Source organism: Ceratocystis lukuohia, assembly GCF_044167205.1.
Source record: "Ceratocystis lukuohia strain C4212 chromosome Unknown Supercontig7_pilon, whole genome shotgun sequence".
Taxonomy (NCBI): domain Eukaryota; kingdom Fungi; phylum Ascomycota; class Sordariomycetes; order Microascales; family Ceratocystidaceae; genus Ceratocystis; species Ceratocystis lukuohia.
In genome coordinates, this window is record NW_027263526.1 from 2053784 (window position 1) to 2067240 (window position 13457).

A 13457-nucleotide genomic window follows, 5' to 3' on the forward strand; every position below is an offset into this window, starting at 1 on the left:
ACCAAGATGATGTACAGCCTGTACTATCGATGTATCTGTCAAAAAGGGGTCCGGCTGTACTGTGCTGTGCTGCGTGCTATGCCTTGTGTCCAGTGTCCCATGTTCTATGCTTTGTGTCTTGTGCTCCTTGTTCTGTGCTTTGTTGTGTACTGCGTGCTATGTCTTGTGTTCTGTGTTCTGTGTTTTGTGTTCTGTGATTTTTTTTTCGGTGTACAGTGTCCTGCGTTGAAATATTAGTCTGTTTGTTGCCGGTACCTTTGTACCTTTAACCTGTTTGGCCTCTGTATCTGCGTATCTCTTTACCTTCCTTCCCCTGTGATTGTAACCAGACTTTAGGGCAACAGCGGGCTCCGGCAGCAAGCCTCATATCAAGCAAAACTTTTCCATCATGTATCCATGTATCAAACCTCACTCTCCCCTCCCCCCTCACACTATCTCGCTCCCTCTCTCTCCCTCTCGCTTTTCTCCCATCCTTTTCTTTTCTTTCAATTTCTATCTCTTTGTCTCACGTCCACATTCCTTTATTCCTGTTTCCACCTTATTTCTCGTTTCCCACTTCATGCATAGTGAACCCTGGGTCCTTTGCCGTTCTCCTCATCGAGCCTAAACCCGAGCCCCTCCATGAGTTGAGCTTTGGACGTTGAAGCCCTCTCTGTGCGCTTCCTTTTCCCTTCGACTGGGCCGCCACATCCCTGAACTACTTTAAGCAAAAGCGGGATCCGGGACTTGAAATTCAACACTGTCCATACACTGCACTACGCACAGACGCCGCCGGGGAGCACACAGACAATTGACAGACAAGGGGGGAGGGGGCTGATAAGTGGAGAACTGGTGATACTTTGCTTGCGTTGATGCTGTAATGCTCCTCGCACGTTGTTGAGAGACACCACAGACACTACTGACATCGCTGACATCACTGGTATGAACACACGGACATTGATTGCTAACGTTAAAGTGCAGCATCTAGCAGAAAACGAAATATTCGGAGAATACAAGCCCCTGTCGCCTAGAGATGAACAAAGGGAGAGAACCCAAGATCGAGTTTGCTCTCTAATGGCTACAGCACTGCACCATCGATATCGATGAGGAGACAAGAGAAAAAAAAAACCCAAAAAAGACGTGCTTCTCAACATTACCTCTGTTTCTGCATGTAGCCTGGTACAAGTCCCACCACCAACTAAGCCCCCTCCCCCTCTCTCCCTTCCTTTTTCTCCCTTCCTCCTCGACTTCCTTGTATTTTTCATGTCTCTCATGCATTGCAAATTGTGCATATCGCGCGGGTCTAGCCTTAGCTTTTCTTACCTATGACGAGCTACATCTTCACGTCAAAGCATAAAGCAACGTGTTATGGAACAGCAAATATCACAGTTTTCTACTATCTTGCTCTAGATGTTTGTCTTGCTGCAAATCCTTCGTCATGGCCCCGGCCTAGCACCACTCATCCATTCCAGACTCCTCGATATGCATGCAACAACAGTCGCAAAGCGCCCACAACACCCTTTGTATCTGCAGCTCCATCTGCACATCCGCACCTCCACCCACACCTACGCTCCCATTTGCGTTTGTATCCGCTGCCCGCATCTGCATGATGATTCGCAGATGATTGTCTTTAGGCACAATGGCATCTCAAGCTGGCGCCTGGGCCTTGGCCTTGTCTCTTTCTCCCTCCTTCTTGCCCTCGCTCCCATCCTACGCGTGTGCCTGTGGTGGCCGTGTGGTAACTCGTATCCCACTCGTTGGGCATATTTCGCATTTAGATCCTTGTGCTGCTACGCTACTTCAGTAGTAGTTTTAATTCAAATGGATACATGCGTGCAAGGACTTTGGTCCATGCAGCAGAGCAATCGGGTTTTTTTTTTCAACCCTCGTGATATTAGAAGTGTATTCATGCAGCACACTACGCAAGCAAATACCATAATCATTGCCTGGTGGCTTTTGCGCAGTAGAGACTAGTCATAAGTCACATAAAAATCAAAGCAAACAGTGACTCTGTGACACTGTATTGCGAATACTAAGGTTTCATGAAACTTGGGACTACAAAGCACCTTAGGCTTCTTAACCCTATAATCTTCAGCCTTCTCCAATATTGATGTTTCACAACACATGTAGCCGCTTGTATCACCCTATCGAAACAGCCATGATCGCAGCCGGCCAGCTCTTAGCATAACCTCCGCTAGTCCGTAGTCCGTAACCCGCTGGCAATCAATCTCCGACATCTACCACGTGACAAAGCAACGTTCCTTGAGACAAAATGTGCGCAAAAAAAGAAGGAAGAGAAGCCCTAAGTGTTGTCCTCCCTTCGCCTTGTTCTCTAATCTCGGAAAGGAGATGGCATTATCATGCAGGCATACACGCCGGAGATGACTTGTAATGGAGTGACAGATATAGGGAGACAGAAAGGCGAGTGGGCATATGTCTCTCTTTGTGTCTTTTGTATTCCGAATCAATGATGTCTTCAGTCAAGAGACATCTCAGGAAGCAAACAAAGCTGTTTTGACAGGTTTGTTTCTAGCCGTTCGGGAACCAGGCTTACACAGACAAGATATGTAGATACCCATGCCCGTCCGCCCCAGACCGCCTCCATCCGCCTCTATCCTTCTCTGGATTTGCATGTGCCTCTCCATTAATCTTTCCCCCTTTTTCTTTTCCCTATCACACGGAGAAATGGCTACTGTCGTAATACGCTGTTTGGACTAACGGGCTGAGAATTGTTAGTACTTGGGGTGTAGGTGTGGGTATGGACGGGCTGTATGCGACATGTGGAGAAACAAGCAGGCTTCAAACTCTGGAATGTGCTTATTATGATAGCTGTAAAGAATCAATGATGGGACGGCAGTGGGGATGGGGGGAGTAAACAAAAAAAAAAAAACAAGCACAACGCCAGTCATTATTCAGTCGTATACCATAACATAACAAATAATAAAGGACAGGCCGAGTAAGGTTCAGTGAGAACCCGGCTCAGCAAAGCCGATACGCCCAATGCAGGTGCAAATGCTGTTCGTTTCTGTGCCTTGTCGCTACCTTTTACATACACCACTCATTTAAATCCATTGCGGATGCCAGATTGCATGACCCTATTCAGGCGCCGCGAGCTATCGGTCGTCGTTGTACCCTCGTCCAGCATCTCCAGCCCTCCGCGGCCCAACTCAAGCTCCGAAATGGTGGCCTGAACAAGGCTGTCAACTTTTTCGCTTAGCTCCATCACATCCGCTAGTCTATCAGCGTTATCTTGGGTGTCAATATGTAGTGTGCCAGCCTGCTCGTCAATGTGGCCTTTGATGTCACCTGATGTGATGAGGAAGCCGATTATGTCCATAGTGTCGACCACGCTAATCCTGAGTGTGGCTGCAATACTTGACATGCGCATGCACGTGTATGGAGCGATGACCTTGTGTACGCCCTTTATGCGCATGCTGCGCGTAACTTCGTCGATGTTTTCAGCGATAAACGGGTCTTCCAGTATGTCCTTGTTTTTGTCTAGTACTGCCTGATACGCGTGAATATCATCCCGTTGGTATGCATCAACTAGCTCGGTCATGGGTAAAATGCGAGGGTCATTCTTGTATGGCTTAGTCTCTTGCGAGTCAAACGGATTGATGTCTGACTGTGTCAGCATCGTCGTGAGCAGTAGATATTTGAGAACTTGGATGCGCTGTAGTGAACCAGCCTCATCATAGTTGCGGAAGGACTCGAAAAAGTCCTGGCGAGATAGAACCCACTGTTCCTCGCCCATGTACATTTTGCCGCCGCACTCACGAATGATGCCCATGACTTTTGGATGTGGGACAGCAGACTGCACCTGGAGAGCCCGCTCATACAGATGTTTGAGCTGTTTGGTGTTTTTGAGTTCCGAGTTCAGCTGGATATCTAGCGAATATACCTCCATGGCATATGTGCCCTTGCTAGGATCATCGGTTCCGTTGGGCTTTCGGCACGCCCGGTGAAGCTCTTTGAGTATTGATTGCGCTTTAGTGTACTCTTTCATTCTCAGCAAGAAGTTGACATGTTTGATCTTAGTCTTGAGCCATAATCGTTCGTTGTTGGTACTCTGAAACGTATCAAGTGTGAGAGCGTAGAAATTCCCAATCGCACTCAGGGCTTCAGAGTTCCCAGCCCTTTTTTCAATGTAGTCTAGCAGGTTATTGATGGACTTTTCTGAGTAGTTTCGTGGCACCGCTGATTTCACGTAGATAAGGAGTTCTGCGTAGTGTTCGGATGCCTGCGAGGAAGGAAGCCAGGAAAAGTCAGATTACATAAATATCCCCCATGCAACATCGGTGCGTAGAAGCTCACCTCTTTGTATTTGTCTAGTGGCCACTCTGTTTTTATAGCCTGCTTGAGAGCTTTAAACCCCCATTCGCCCTTCTCGGGCTCGTGGTTCCGTATTTCAAGAAACTCGGTGATGGCGTCAGAAGGCTCAGTCTGCTTTAGTAGCTTGGCGTTGTAGTATCGGTTCTCTATGTCGATGTCGCCGCCTTGTTCCTCATCCTCGTCATCGTCTTCGTACTCGAAATCGTACCTGTAGCAGAGAAGAAATGAAAGGGCTTTGTATTAGATATCTCTACAAACGTTGCGGTGTATTATAGGATCTCTAATGCACCAAGAAGCAATGTCGTCTATTGCAGGGTTTTTTGGAAGGGGAAATTATTAACACCTACTGCTCCTCATCAGACTCCTGCATGAAATCATCATCAGACATTTTGGTGATCGCTGTAGTCGAAGTAGTAATCAAGGGAATTATCTGATATACAAATTAAAAGGATATGATGATAGTGCCTAGGGAATGCTGCGGTGGGTAAGCTTAGGAGAGAGTTTAGTTGTTGATTCCAAAGCTTAGACTCTAGTCCTTGGAAGCTTGCATGTGAGGCGAGTGGGGAGGACCTGGCTTATCGATAACACAGGGGTGTAGATTTGGTTGTACCCTGTGTGAAAAAACAAATGCACACTTTCATCAAGTACAGGATTGGCTCTAATGTCTCTTAAACTATTATTATAGCTTCTCTTCCATCAAACTCGCGAAGCAAAAGTCAAAACTGCCCCTCGGTATTTCCATCCCCCATGCTCTTGCTGCTGGAGCTGCCACTCTGTATTGCCCCCATGATCCCATCCATGTATGGCGCTCCACTCCAGTTCTGGTGCTTGAGCACATCACAGCCCATCTCTTTCTCTGGCTTCTGTACCAAATTGACGTAGGCAAGCATGCCGTCCCCCTTGAACTGCCTCGAAAGCTCTGTTGTCATTGTTGCGTTGCTGTGCAAGCCCGCCAACGAAATTAGTTGCAGAACAAAGCCTTCCTTTGCAATGTCCCAGATAAACGATTTAAGCGTCTCATTGGTGAATCCATGGGCCATCCAGTTGAAACTAGGGCTGAGATTGTATACCAAAGGCTTGTGCTGAAACACGCTGCGGACCTTGCGAGCCAGCTTGGTAGCTACTTGTAAGTTGGGGCTTCCGGTCTCAACCCACAGGAGATCTGCGTACGGCGCAAACGCAAGGGCCCGCTTCGTAGCGGCCTCCATACCAGCGCGAAAATGATAGTACCCCTCCCGGGTACGGGGGGTGTCCCAGTTGAAGTACACCGGGGCTTTAGTTAGTCTTGCTGCCAACTGACGCCTTTTGGCAATGCCCATATTGGGGTCCTTCACGCTCTCAAGGTAATTCTGTATCTTGTCGTCCAAGATGCCTTCTTTGCGCATTTGGGCAACAGCAGCCTCATCAAAGGTCACCAAGGTCGTTTCTTTGACCCATTTGGCTTCAAATGCGTCAATCTCAGCTCCGGAAGCACCCTGGGCTTCCATAGACTGGATGGTTTCGGCCAGTGGCTCTATGCTCTCATCAGCCACACCTAAAATAAATTCATGATCCCGAGAGTCTATAGCGTTGCTAATAAGTCTCCCACTTTCAGAGTCTGTGCGCGCAATTACCAAGTTCTCGCAACCCATGACATCCCATTGGAACCGGGCAGCAACTAGCCTGTTAATGTGTTCGCCGGTAGAGACCAAGACCTTGCCAGCCAGATGGCCACACTTTTTCCCGCCATGTAGTTGATCTTCGAAGTGTACAGCTGCAGCACCGTTCTCGGCAAAAAGCTTTGCTAGCTTCAAGACTGCTGAAAGCCCGCCATGGCCCGTGTCCCCGTCGGCAATTATGGGGCGCAGGTAATCGATATATGGTGTTGCCGATCGTTGCTCGGGTGTCATCTTTCGCCGTGCATCCCACTGTTTACGGTCATGCATAGACTGGGCCTTGGCCAAGCGCTGGACTTGGTTTGGAACGGTATTGTAGGGATAGTCGCCAAAGTCGGGAGAGACTTCGTTAGTGGTGGTGAGAAGAGACGAACAGGCCCAGCCCGAAATATAGAGGACCTCTTGGTTTTCAGCTTGCTGTGTCATTTGAACAGGGTCAATGGCGCCCACTGCATGCAGAGGGTACATATGTTAGAACACGCGCTTCTATATAGGTAAAGACATGGATAGTAGGATAGCATGGGATGATAACGGACGAGTATGTATTGGCTGGCCGGCAGCCTCCCGTTCCTTGACCAGGTCGAATAGCTTCATTGCCATGACAGAGCTTGGATACGTTTGGCTCTGTGTCCCGCGCTTAGTAACAACATCTTCAGCACTATAAGGTCTTTTAATGCCATGGAACCGCGGGGTGTTCCACCATTCGTTAATTTCTTTCAACTGAGCAGCATAGAGCACATCTTCTGCTGATCCTGTTTTCTGACTTTCGCGCAAAAGCTGGAAAGAGTCGGTTGCAGTTCGTTGCGAGGACATGAGTCTACACGAGTTTGCAGATAAAAGGTAAGCAGATGCCGGCCTGGTCGTAGTGGTGAGTCTGGGTTTCAGGGCAACGATGCCTTTGGAGATACGTTGACAAGCGGATCTGTAAGTCATATTCACGAGGTTCACGCCGACTTAAGGCGGTATGTTATAGGAAGCGAAGGGAAAGCGAATTAGGCGTTAAGCTGTGGTTTTTAGCAGCTTTCTTGGGGAATTAAATCTACGTCAGAATTTTGGAGTACGAGAATGGAGTTAGTCAGACGATACTAGTAGCGAAGACAGTTGTAACAAATGCGTGTTGTATGAGTTGAATGGCCTCGGCTAACTCCAAATTTCCTGGGGACATGTCATGGCTTAGGGTTTGGGTCTTGGCTGAATCATTCGCCAGCTGACAACAGCTGGTCTCCACCGGGGCTCAGAATTCCGCTTCCTTTGCGCAACGGCAAATTTATGACGTTTACCTCTTGTCCATTGTTATTGTCATCTAACTCGACTCAGTCGTCGCTACGCCACTAGACACAAACACTCCTTATTCATTCCATTGCTTCCTCACGCCAGCTAAAATGGGTAGTGGCGATCTCAACGTGAAAAAGTCGTTCCACCCTTCCCTGATGAAGAATCAGGCAAGGGTGTATGACGAAGAACAAAAGGCCCTCAGCGAACGCAAGAAGACACAGCAGCGCATCCAAGAAATTAAAGGTATGAGATATCGGCTATACGAGCTCCTCGAAAGAGACGCGAATTGTTGAATACTAAGATTTTGTTGATTTAGAGGAACGGGCCAAAGAAGAGGTCCAGCGTCAGCTCGAAGCTGCCGGCGGGCGCAAACGCATCGATCGAGTCGAATGGATGTATCAAGGCCCGAATAATGGCCAGGCCGGAACAACTGAGGAGCTTGAGTCGTTTCTCTTGGGAAAGCGCAGCATCGAGAAAGTTCTGATTGGCGATGATAACGCGAAACTGGCCAAGAATGCGGCACAAGATTCCTTTCTTTCTTCTTCCTCGGCAAATGCGAATAATGCCCGCGACCTTGCCGCAAAAATTCGCGAAGACCCGTTGCTCGCTATCAAGCAGCAAGAACAACAGGTGTACGAAGCTATGATGAATGACCCCACGCGTAGAAGGCAACTGATGTCCCAAATGGGTGCATCGGACAAAGAAAAGCACAGGGACGGCGGAAGCAGATCAGAGCGGGGGCACAGACATCGCCACAGACGGCACCGCAGCCGGAGCCGCGACTCGCGGGAGTCTAGCCCCCGCCGGGAGGATCGCGACAATGGCCGGAGATCGGATAGACGAAGTCGTGACTATGACCGTCGTGACCGAGATAGAGACGACAAACGTCGGGAACGAAGAACGGGCAGCTCCCATAGAGACAACACAGAGCAGAGAGACTGCGATAAACGAAGCGATGACAGGGATCGGAGAGACAGGGACTACAGGCGCAGTGGAAGAGACCGGCGAGATGGCAGAAATAGCAAAGGCGGAGACTCTCGACGCTCAGAGAATCGCTCAGAGATCAGCTTAGATCGCCGTGGCGGCAGTGACCGGCACTACAACTCCGCTCACAAAGGAGGCGTGGACCGACGCTCAGAGGCCGGGAGATCATCACATCACCGAGATGAAGTATTGGTAAAGGACACCAGGGATACCAAGCGCGGCCAGTCACTGCGTCGGCACAGTGTGTCGCCTGAGCGTGATTGAAACTCGCTCTCGTGAAAAGCTGTTCCATAGACTAAGGGGCTTGTTTACTTACAGGGGCCTCTCTTTCTCACCTGGCATACATAAGCACACATGGCGTGGATGTAGATGCACGTAAACTAATACAGCGCGACACAAAAGGTGCATGCACTAGTGTGCCTGCACATTCAAGCACAATCCCTTATTCAGGCTGTGTGGCCTATTTTCCCTTCCCTTGCCTGCCTTCCCTTGTGTTCCTCCATGTCCTATAGGAATTGTTTGTTTGTTGTCCCGTACTCTTGGCCTAGCTTTTGGCATGAACAGCTGGCTATAGAAGGTCAACATAATTCGAGGGATATCTAAGGTCTAGGCCAAGTGCCAGCGAACCCTCTATGTTTTGTTGAGACACATTGTATCTAAGTACACGGCTATCCGATGAATAAGAGATAAGACGAGATAATACACGCGAAAAAACGAGGGAAAGAGAAAAGAAGAGAAGAATGGCCCATTCGTCCCATTGACGTATCCGCATTGGCCTCGGCTTGGTGCTCTGATTTGGGTTTGTTTTGCGGTCTTGGTTTTGTCCCATATGTCCCATATGTACAAGGGCTAAGCTAACTCTACGTACTAATGGACGTGTGCATAAACGCGCACGCAGGTTTTCATATGATTAGATATGGGCATGATGTTTGTCTATATCCGCACCGATGTGTAGCGGTGTACCACATGCGTATGTGAGACCCATCCGCGCTCCGAAATAACCCTCCAATGCCCCCACCACCTTGTGAACAAGACTCAGAGAATAGCGGTTAATCACTCAAATTCTTTCTTTGGTCTGGGCCATCTCCCTTTTTGCTGGGCGTTGTATTGATTTCAGACCATCACATTGGTGTTACTTAAAGGAAGGGAGGACCACTTGATCTCGCTGCCCGTCTACCCATCCTTGGACCTTTGTCTTTACTTCCTTTTCTGCTATTGCATGATCTGCTACCTACTGTCATAGACTATCCTCTACTATCCTTCCTCTTATCTGACTCATTATCACGAATCACAGCTCGCAAATCACAGGTCATAGCTCACCACCATGCACTGGCAGTTCTCGCCCCTGGCGGCAGCGCTTTTAGCCTTGGCCGCTGACTCGGCATCGGCCTATTGGATGGAGGATATTAAACATCAGGGCATCTCAGCCTACGCTCCAAGCCCAGACTATACTGTTTTCCGCAATGTGCGAGACTTTGGAGCTAAAGGGGATGGCGTGACAGATGATACTGCTGCTATCAATCTTGCTATCAGCTCTGGTGGTCGCTGTGCTCCTGGCGATTGCCTGGGCAGCACAGTTACACCCGCTGTCGTTTACTTCCCTCCTGGGTAAGTTGGTGGCACACATGCTTCTACCCGGCTCTGTAGACTTTACAAACTTGTCTTCTCGAGCTAACTCTACTCTAGGACATATAGCATCTCCTCATCCATTATTGACTACTTTTATACACAAATCATCGGCGACCCGACTAACCTCCCAGTCATCAAGGGCGCCTCTAACTTTTCCACTGATTCGCTTGCTGGTGGGCTCATCGATGCAAACCCGCTTGTAGATGGAAAGCTGGCATGGCAGGCTGTCAATGTATTCTTTCGCCAGATCCGCAATCTTGTGCTGGACATGTCTGAAATACCAGCTGAGGCGTCTGCTCTGGGCCTTCATTGGCCTTCGTCTCAGGCCACCTCGGTAAACAATATCGTGTTTAGAATGTCTGAGGCTGATGGCAACCAACACACCGGCCTGCGTGTGGACAGTGGGTCTGGGGGGTACGTGGGTGATCTTGTCTTTTATGGCGGTATGGTGGGCGCCGAGTTCAACAACCAGCAGTACACAGCGCGGAATCTATCCTTCTCCAACACGCAGACGGCCATTAAGCAAATGTGGAATTGGAGCTGGACCTTCAAGTCTTTAAGTATTTACAATAGCACCGTGGGAATTGAAATGACCAGCGGCAGTACGGGGTCTATGACAGTCCTTGACAGCAAGTTTACCAAAGTCACCGGAGCGGGCATCAAATGCACTTATGGAAGTTCTGAAAAGAACCCTCACGCGGGTTCTTTGTTGATTGAGAACACTGTTTTCAAGGATGTGCCCAAGATTCTGGTGAATTCGGATAAAACTATCATGGCAGGCTCCGACGAATCAACCGTTGTTGACGGCTATATGAATGTGGGTTGCACACTATTACATGCCAGAAGGCTAGTGCTAATACATGCTGAATACAGGGAAATACGTACAACCCCAGCGGCCCCGAGGTTCTCCTTGAGGTGGACCCCTCGCACCAGGAAGCCCCTCTTACGCTCAAGGACTCGGTGACAGGGAAGTATTATGAGCGATCCAAGGTATGGCATCCATCACTCACACTTGCCATGTCCCGGCACCACACTAACTCTCATTTAGCCGTACTACGAAACCTTTTCTGCTAGCCAGTTTGTCTCTGCTCGTAGTTCTGGCGCTAAAGGCGATGGCAAGACTGATGATACTGACGCTCTCAATGAGCTATTTGCTTCCTGTGCCGCAAAACCAGACACTATTGTGTTTGTCGATGCTGGAACCTATCTTGTCACCGACACCATCTTCATCCCTCCCGGCGCCAAAATTGTTGGTGAAGCTCTTGCATCTATCATTATGGCCAGTGGCCCCAAGTTCCAGGATATCAATGAACCTTACCCCGTAGTTCAGGTTGGAAAACCGGGCCAACGGGGCCGGATTGAATGGTCCGATATGGTCATTTCGACCCGCGGTGCTTGCGCCGGCGCCAAGTTGATTGAGTACAATCTGTACTCTCCAGGAATTCCCTCTGGCGTTTGGGATGTCCACGTGCGTGTTGGTGGCTTTGCTGGTACTAATCTTATGTTGGAAGATTGTCCTGCAACTACTGATTCGGATGTGATTAACGAAAACTGCATTGCCTCGCACACTAGCCTGCACATCACCGAGTCTGCCTCAGGTCTATACCATGAGAACTGTTGGATCTGGGTATCCGACCACGATCTGGAAGATCCTAGCTATTCCCAGATCACTATTTATGCCGGGCGCGGCGTCTTCATTGAGTCGAAGGATGGGCGTATTTGGATTAGCGGCTCGGGCTCTGAGCACCATGTCCTGTATCAGTACCAGCTAGCAAACACCAAAGACATCTACATGGGCCTTATCCAAAGTGAGACGCCCTACTTCCAGCCCAACCCCCCGGCCTCCCGGCCCTTCCCCGTGCTGCCCAGCATGTCAGACCCCGACTTCAAAACATATTGCGAGGCACGCCAAGATGACCCAGCCCCTTGTGAAATGGCATGGGGACTGCGTGTGCTTTCGTCGAAAGATGTAGTGGTTTACGGTGCTGGATTGTACTCGTTCTTTAACAACTATAGTACGTCCTGCAGTGCTGAGGACGCTCAGGCAAGCTGCCAAGCACGCATATTTGATATCGAGAGGGGCTCTACGGGCATCGGGCTTGTAGTTTACAACTTGAACACCGTGGGGACCAAGAATATGGTTACCAGAAATGGCGTGGATATCGCCAAGTACAGTGACAACATGAACGGATTCACACAAACTCTTGTCATGTTTAAAGACAATGCTTGATGGGTGAGTAGAAGGGAAGATGGCTTCAACGACTCTGATTCCAAGTCATACCAATATATGAAAATATTCTAATACACATGCCTTGAATTCTGTTTTCTCCGTTTCAACTTCTCTATTATTGTGCCCACAAGGACCCCAACGACGTCAACCCAATGAAGAGAGCCTCATCAGTGCGCATGTTCCTGCTTCCCATACCCGGTAATACATTGACCCAATGGTCAAAGAGCTCCCTGGCTTTGCTACCAGTGACCTCCAGGCCGCCCAGATCTTCATCGTTTGATACAGCATACTCGATGCCCTTAGGACCGCCAAACACAATGAGCAGATGCTTAAAGTCCAGGCTTCCCGACGGCACAGACCGGTGGATTGGTCGGCCGCGCTCTGAGGTCCCAATGCTGACATCGTAGCCCTCCTCGTACGGACTCTCAGTGAAAACAGCACCAATACCCTTGGCACGACGGATCGAGAAGCCCCAGTAGTAGCCACCCTCCGTGCGCGGGTCAGCAGGATGGATAGCCCGGGCAGGCGATGTAGGCGTGTCCATGTAGACGGTAACACGAGTGTTAGGCGGGATGGCATCGGGGAGTGACACGGGGTCTTTGAGTCCAACGTCGACTAGGGTGCCACTAGTCTTGCTCTTGCGTGAAAGCGTGACGCCCTCACGGTAAGGGATCCACTCCGCAGGGTGCGGGTGGTGCGGCACATCAAGCGATGGCAGCTTGCTAGCTAGACGCAAGTTCTGGTGCAGAGGGAAGAGTGCCTTGCGCATAAACGGTGGTGTCTCGAGGTACGACAGCACGTGTGACAGGAAATGGCAAGGGTCGGTGTCGGCCGTGTAGCTCTTGGGGTCAATATGGGCCGGCCGCTTAGAGGCCTGCGTGTCGTCGTAGAGGATGACCTCGTCGATGTTATGTAGTGCAAGCGCCCGACCAAGGCGTCCTGGCAATGCGACTTGCTGATCTGTGGTATGGGCACTAAAGGGAGTTTAGTAGGCTAGAGTCGCTTATAGATTGGGAATAGCTGAGTGAAACGGGTTGACTTACTCTTCAATCACGCTACCGGGAAGGGCAACCGACACAGTCCATGACCGACCGCCCTCAATGGGCGTAAATCTGCTGGTGGGTTTGCTGGGGAACTCGCCAGCTCCATCGTGGGATATCTTGCTACGCTAGAACAGTACTGTTGTTAATTGGCCGTTTCCAAACCGGGTCAGGAGCTATTCCATAGCCAAGCACTGGTGCACTGTGAGCAAGCGACATACCTTTGACGAACGATCCATGTTTTTTTTATATTTGTACAAGGGCTTTGGTGATGGGCTTCTTCCGTAACAATTCGGCTTGGGCCTAACAAATCGTAGGCTGCTGAAGATTTGC

At 49.7% G+C, this 13457-nt stretch overlaps 5 protein-coding genes across 5 annotated transcripts; 2 read left to right on the forward strand and 3 right to left on the reverse strand.

The window, feature by feature from the left end:
- Positions 1-3037: 3037 nt before the first annotated feature.
- HOO65_070441 (COP9 signalosome complex subunit 2) lies at positions 3038-4699 on the reverse strand (the record flags this gene model as incomplete). Its single annotated transcript, XM_071005000.1, has 3 exons — positions 3038-4219; positions 4294-4519; positions 4659-4699. 3 exons carry the CDS (start codon positions 4697-4699, stop codon positions 3038-3040), a joined length of 1449 nt encoding a protein of 482 aa, XP_070857159.1.
- Positions 4700-5027: 328 nt separating this feature from the next.
- On the reverse strand, positions 5028-7257 carry HOO65_070442 (2-methylisocitrate lyase, mitochondrial; the record flags this gene model as incomplete). The annotated part of the gene is made up of 3 exons (XM_071004928.1): positions 5028-6415; positions 6503-6783; positions 7247-7257. The coding sequence occupies 3 exons, from the start codon at positions 7255-7257 to the stop codon at positions 5028-5030; spliced, it is 1680 nt and encodes a 559-aa protein (XP_070857160.1).
- Positions 7258-7348: 91 nt separating this feature from the next.
- Positions 7349-8489, forward strand: HOO65_070443 (Pre-mRNA-splicing factor CWC25; the record flags this gene model as incomplete). The annotated part of the gene is made up of 2 exons (XM_071005082.1): positions 7349-7484; positions 7558-8489. The coding sequence occupies 2 exons, from the start codon at positions 7349-7351 to the stop codon at positions 8487-8489; spliced, it is 1068 nt and encodes a 355-aa protein (XP_070857161.1).
- A 1060-nt stretch (positions 8490-9549) lies between these two features.
- Positions 9550-12084, forward strand: HOO65_070444 (Glucan 1,3-beta-glucosidase; the record flags this gene model as incomplete). The annotated part of the gene is made up of 4 exons (XM_071004896.1): positions 9550-9833; positions 9912-10671; positions 10728-10844; positions 10903-12084. The coding sequence occupies 4 exons, from the start codon at positions 9550-9552 to the stop codon at positions 12082-12084; spliced, it is 2343 nt and encodes a 780-aa protein (XP_070857162.1).
- Positions 12085-12199: 115 nt separating this feature from the next.
- On the reverse strand, positions 12200-13363 carry HOO65_070445 (Deoxyribose-phosphate aldolase 2; the record flags this gene model as incomplete). The annotated part of the gene is made up of 3 exons (XM_071005077.1): positions 12200-13058; positions 13128-13252; positions 13346-13363. The coding sequence occupies 3 exons, from the start codon at positions 13361-13363 to the stop codon at positions 12200-12202; spliced, it is 1002 nt and encodes a 333-aa protein (XP_070857163.1).
- Between the last annotated feature and the right edge of the window lie 94 nt (positions 13364-13457).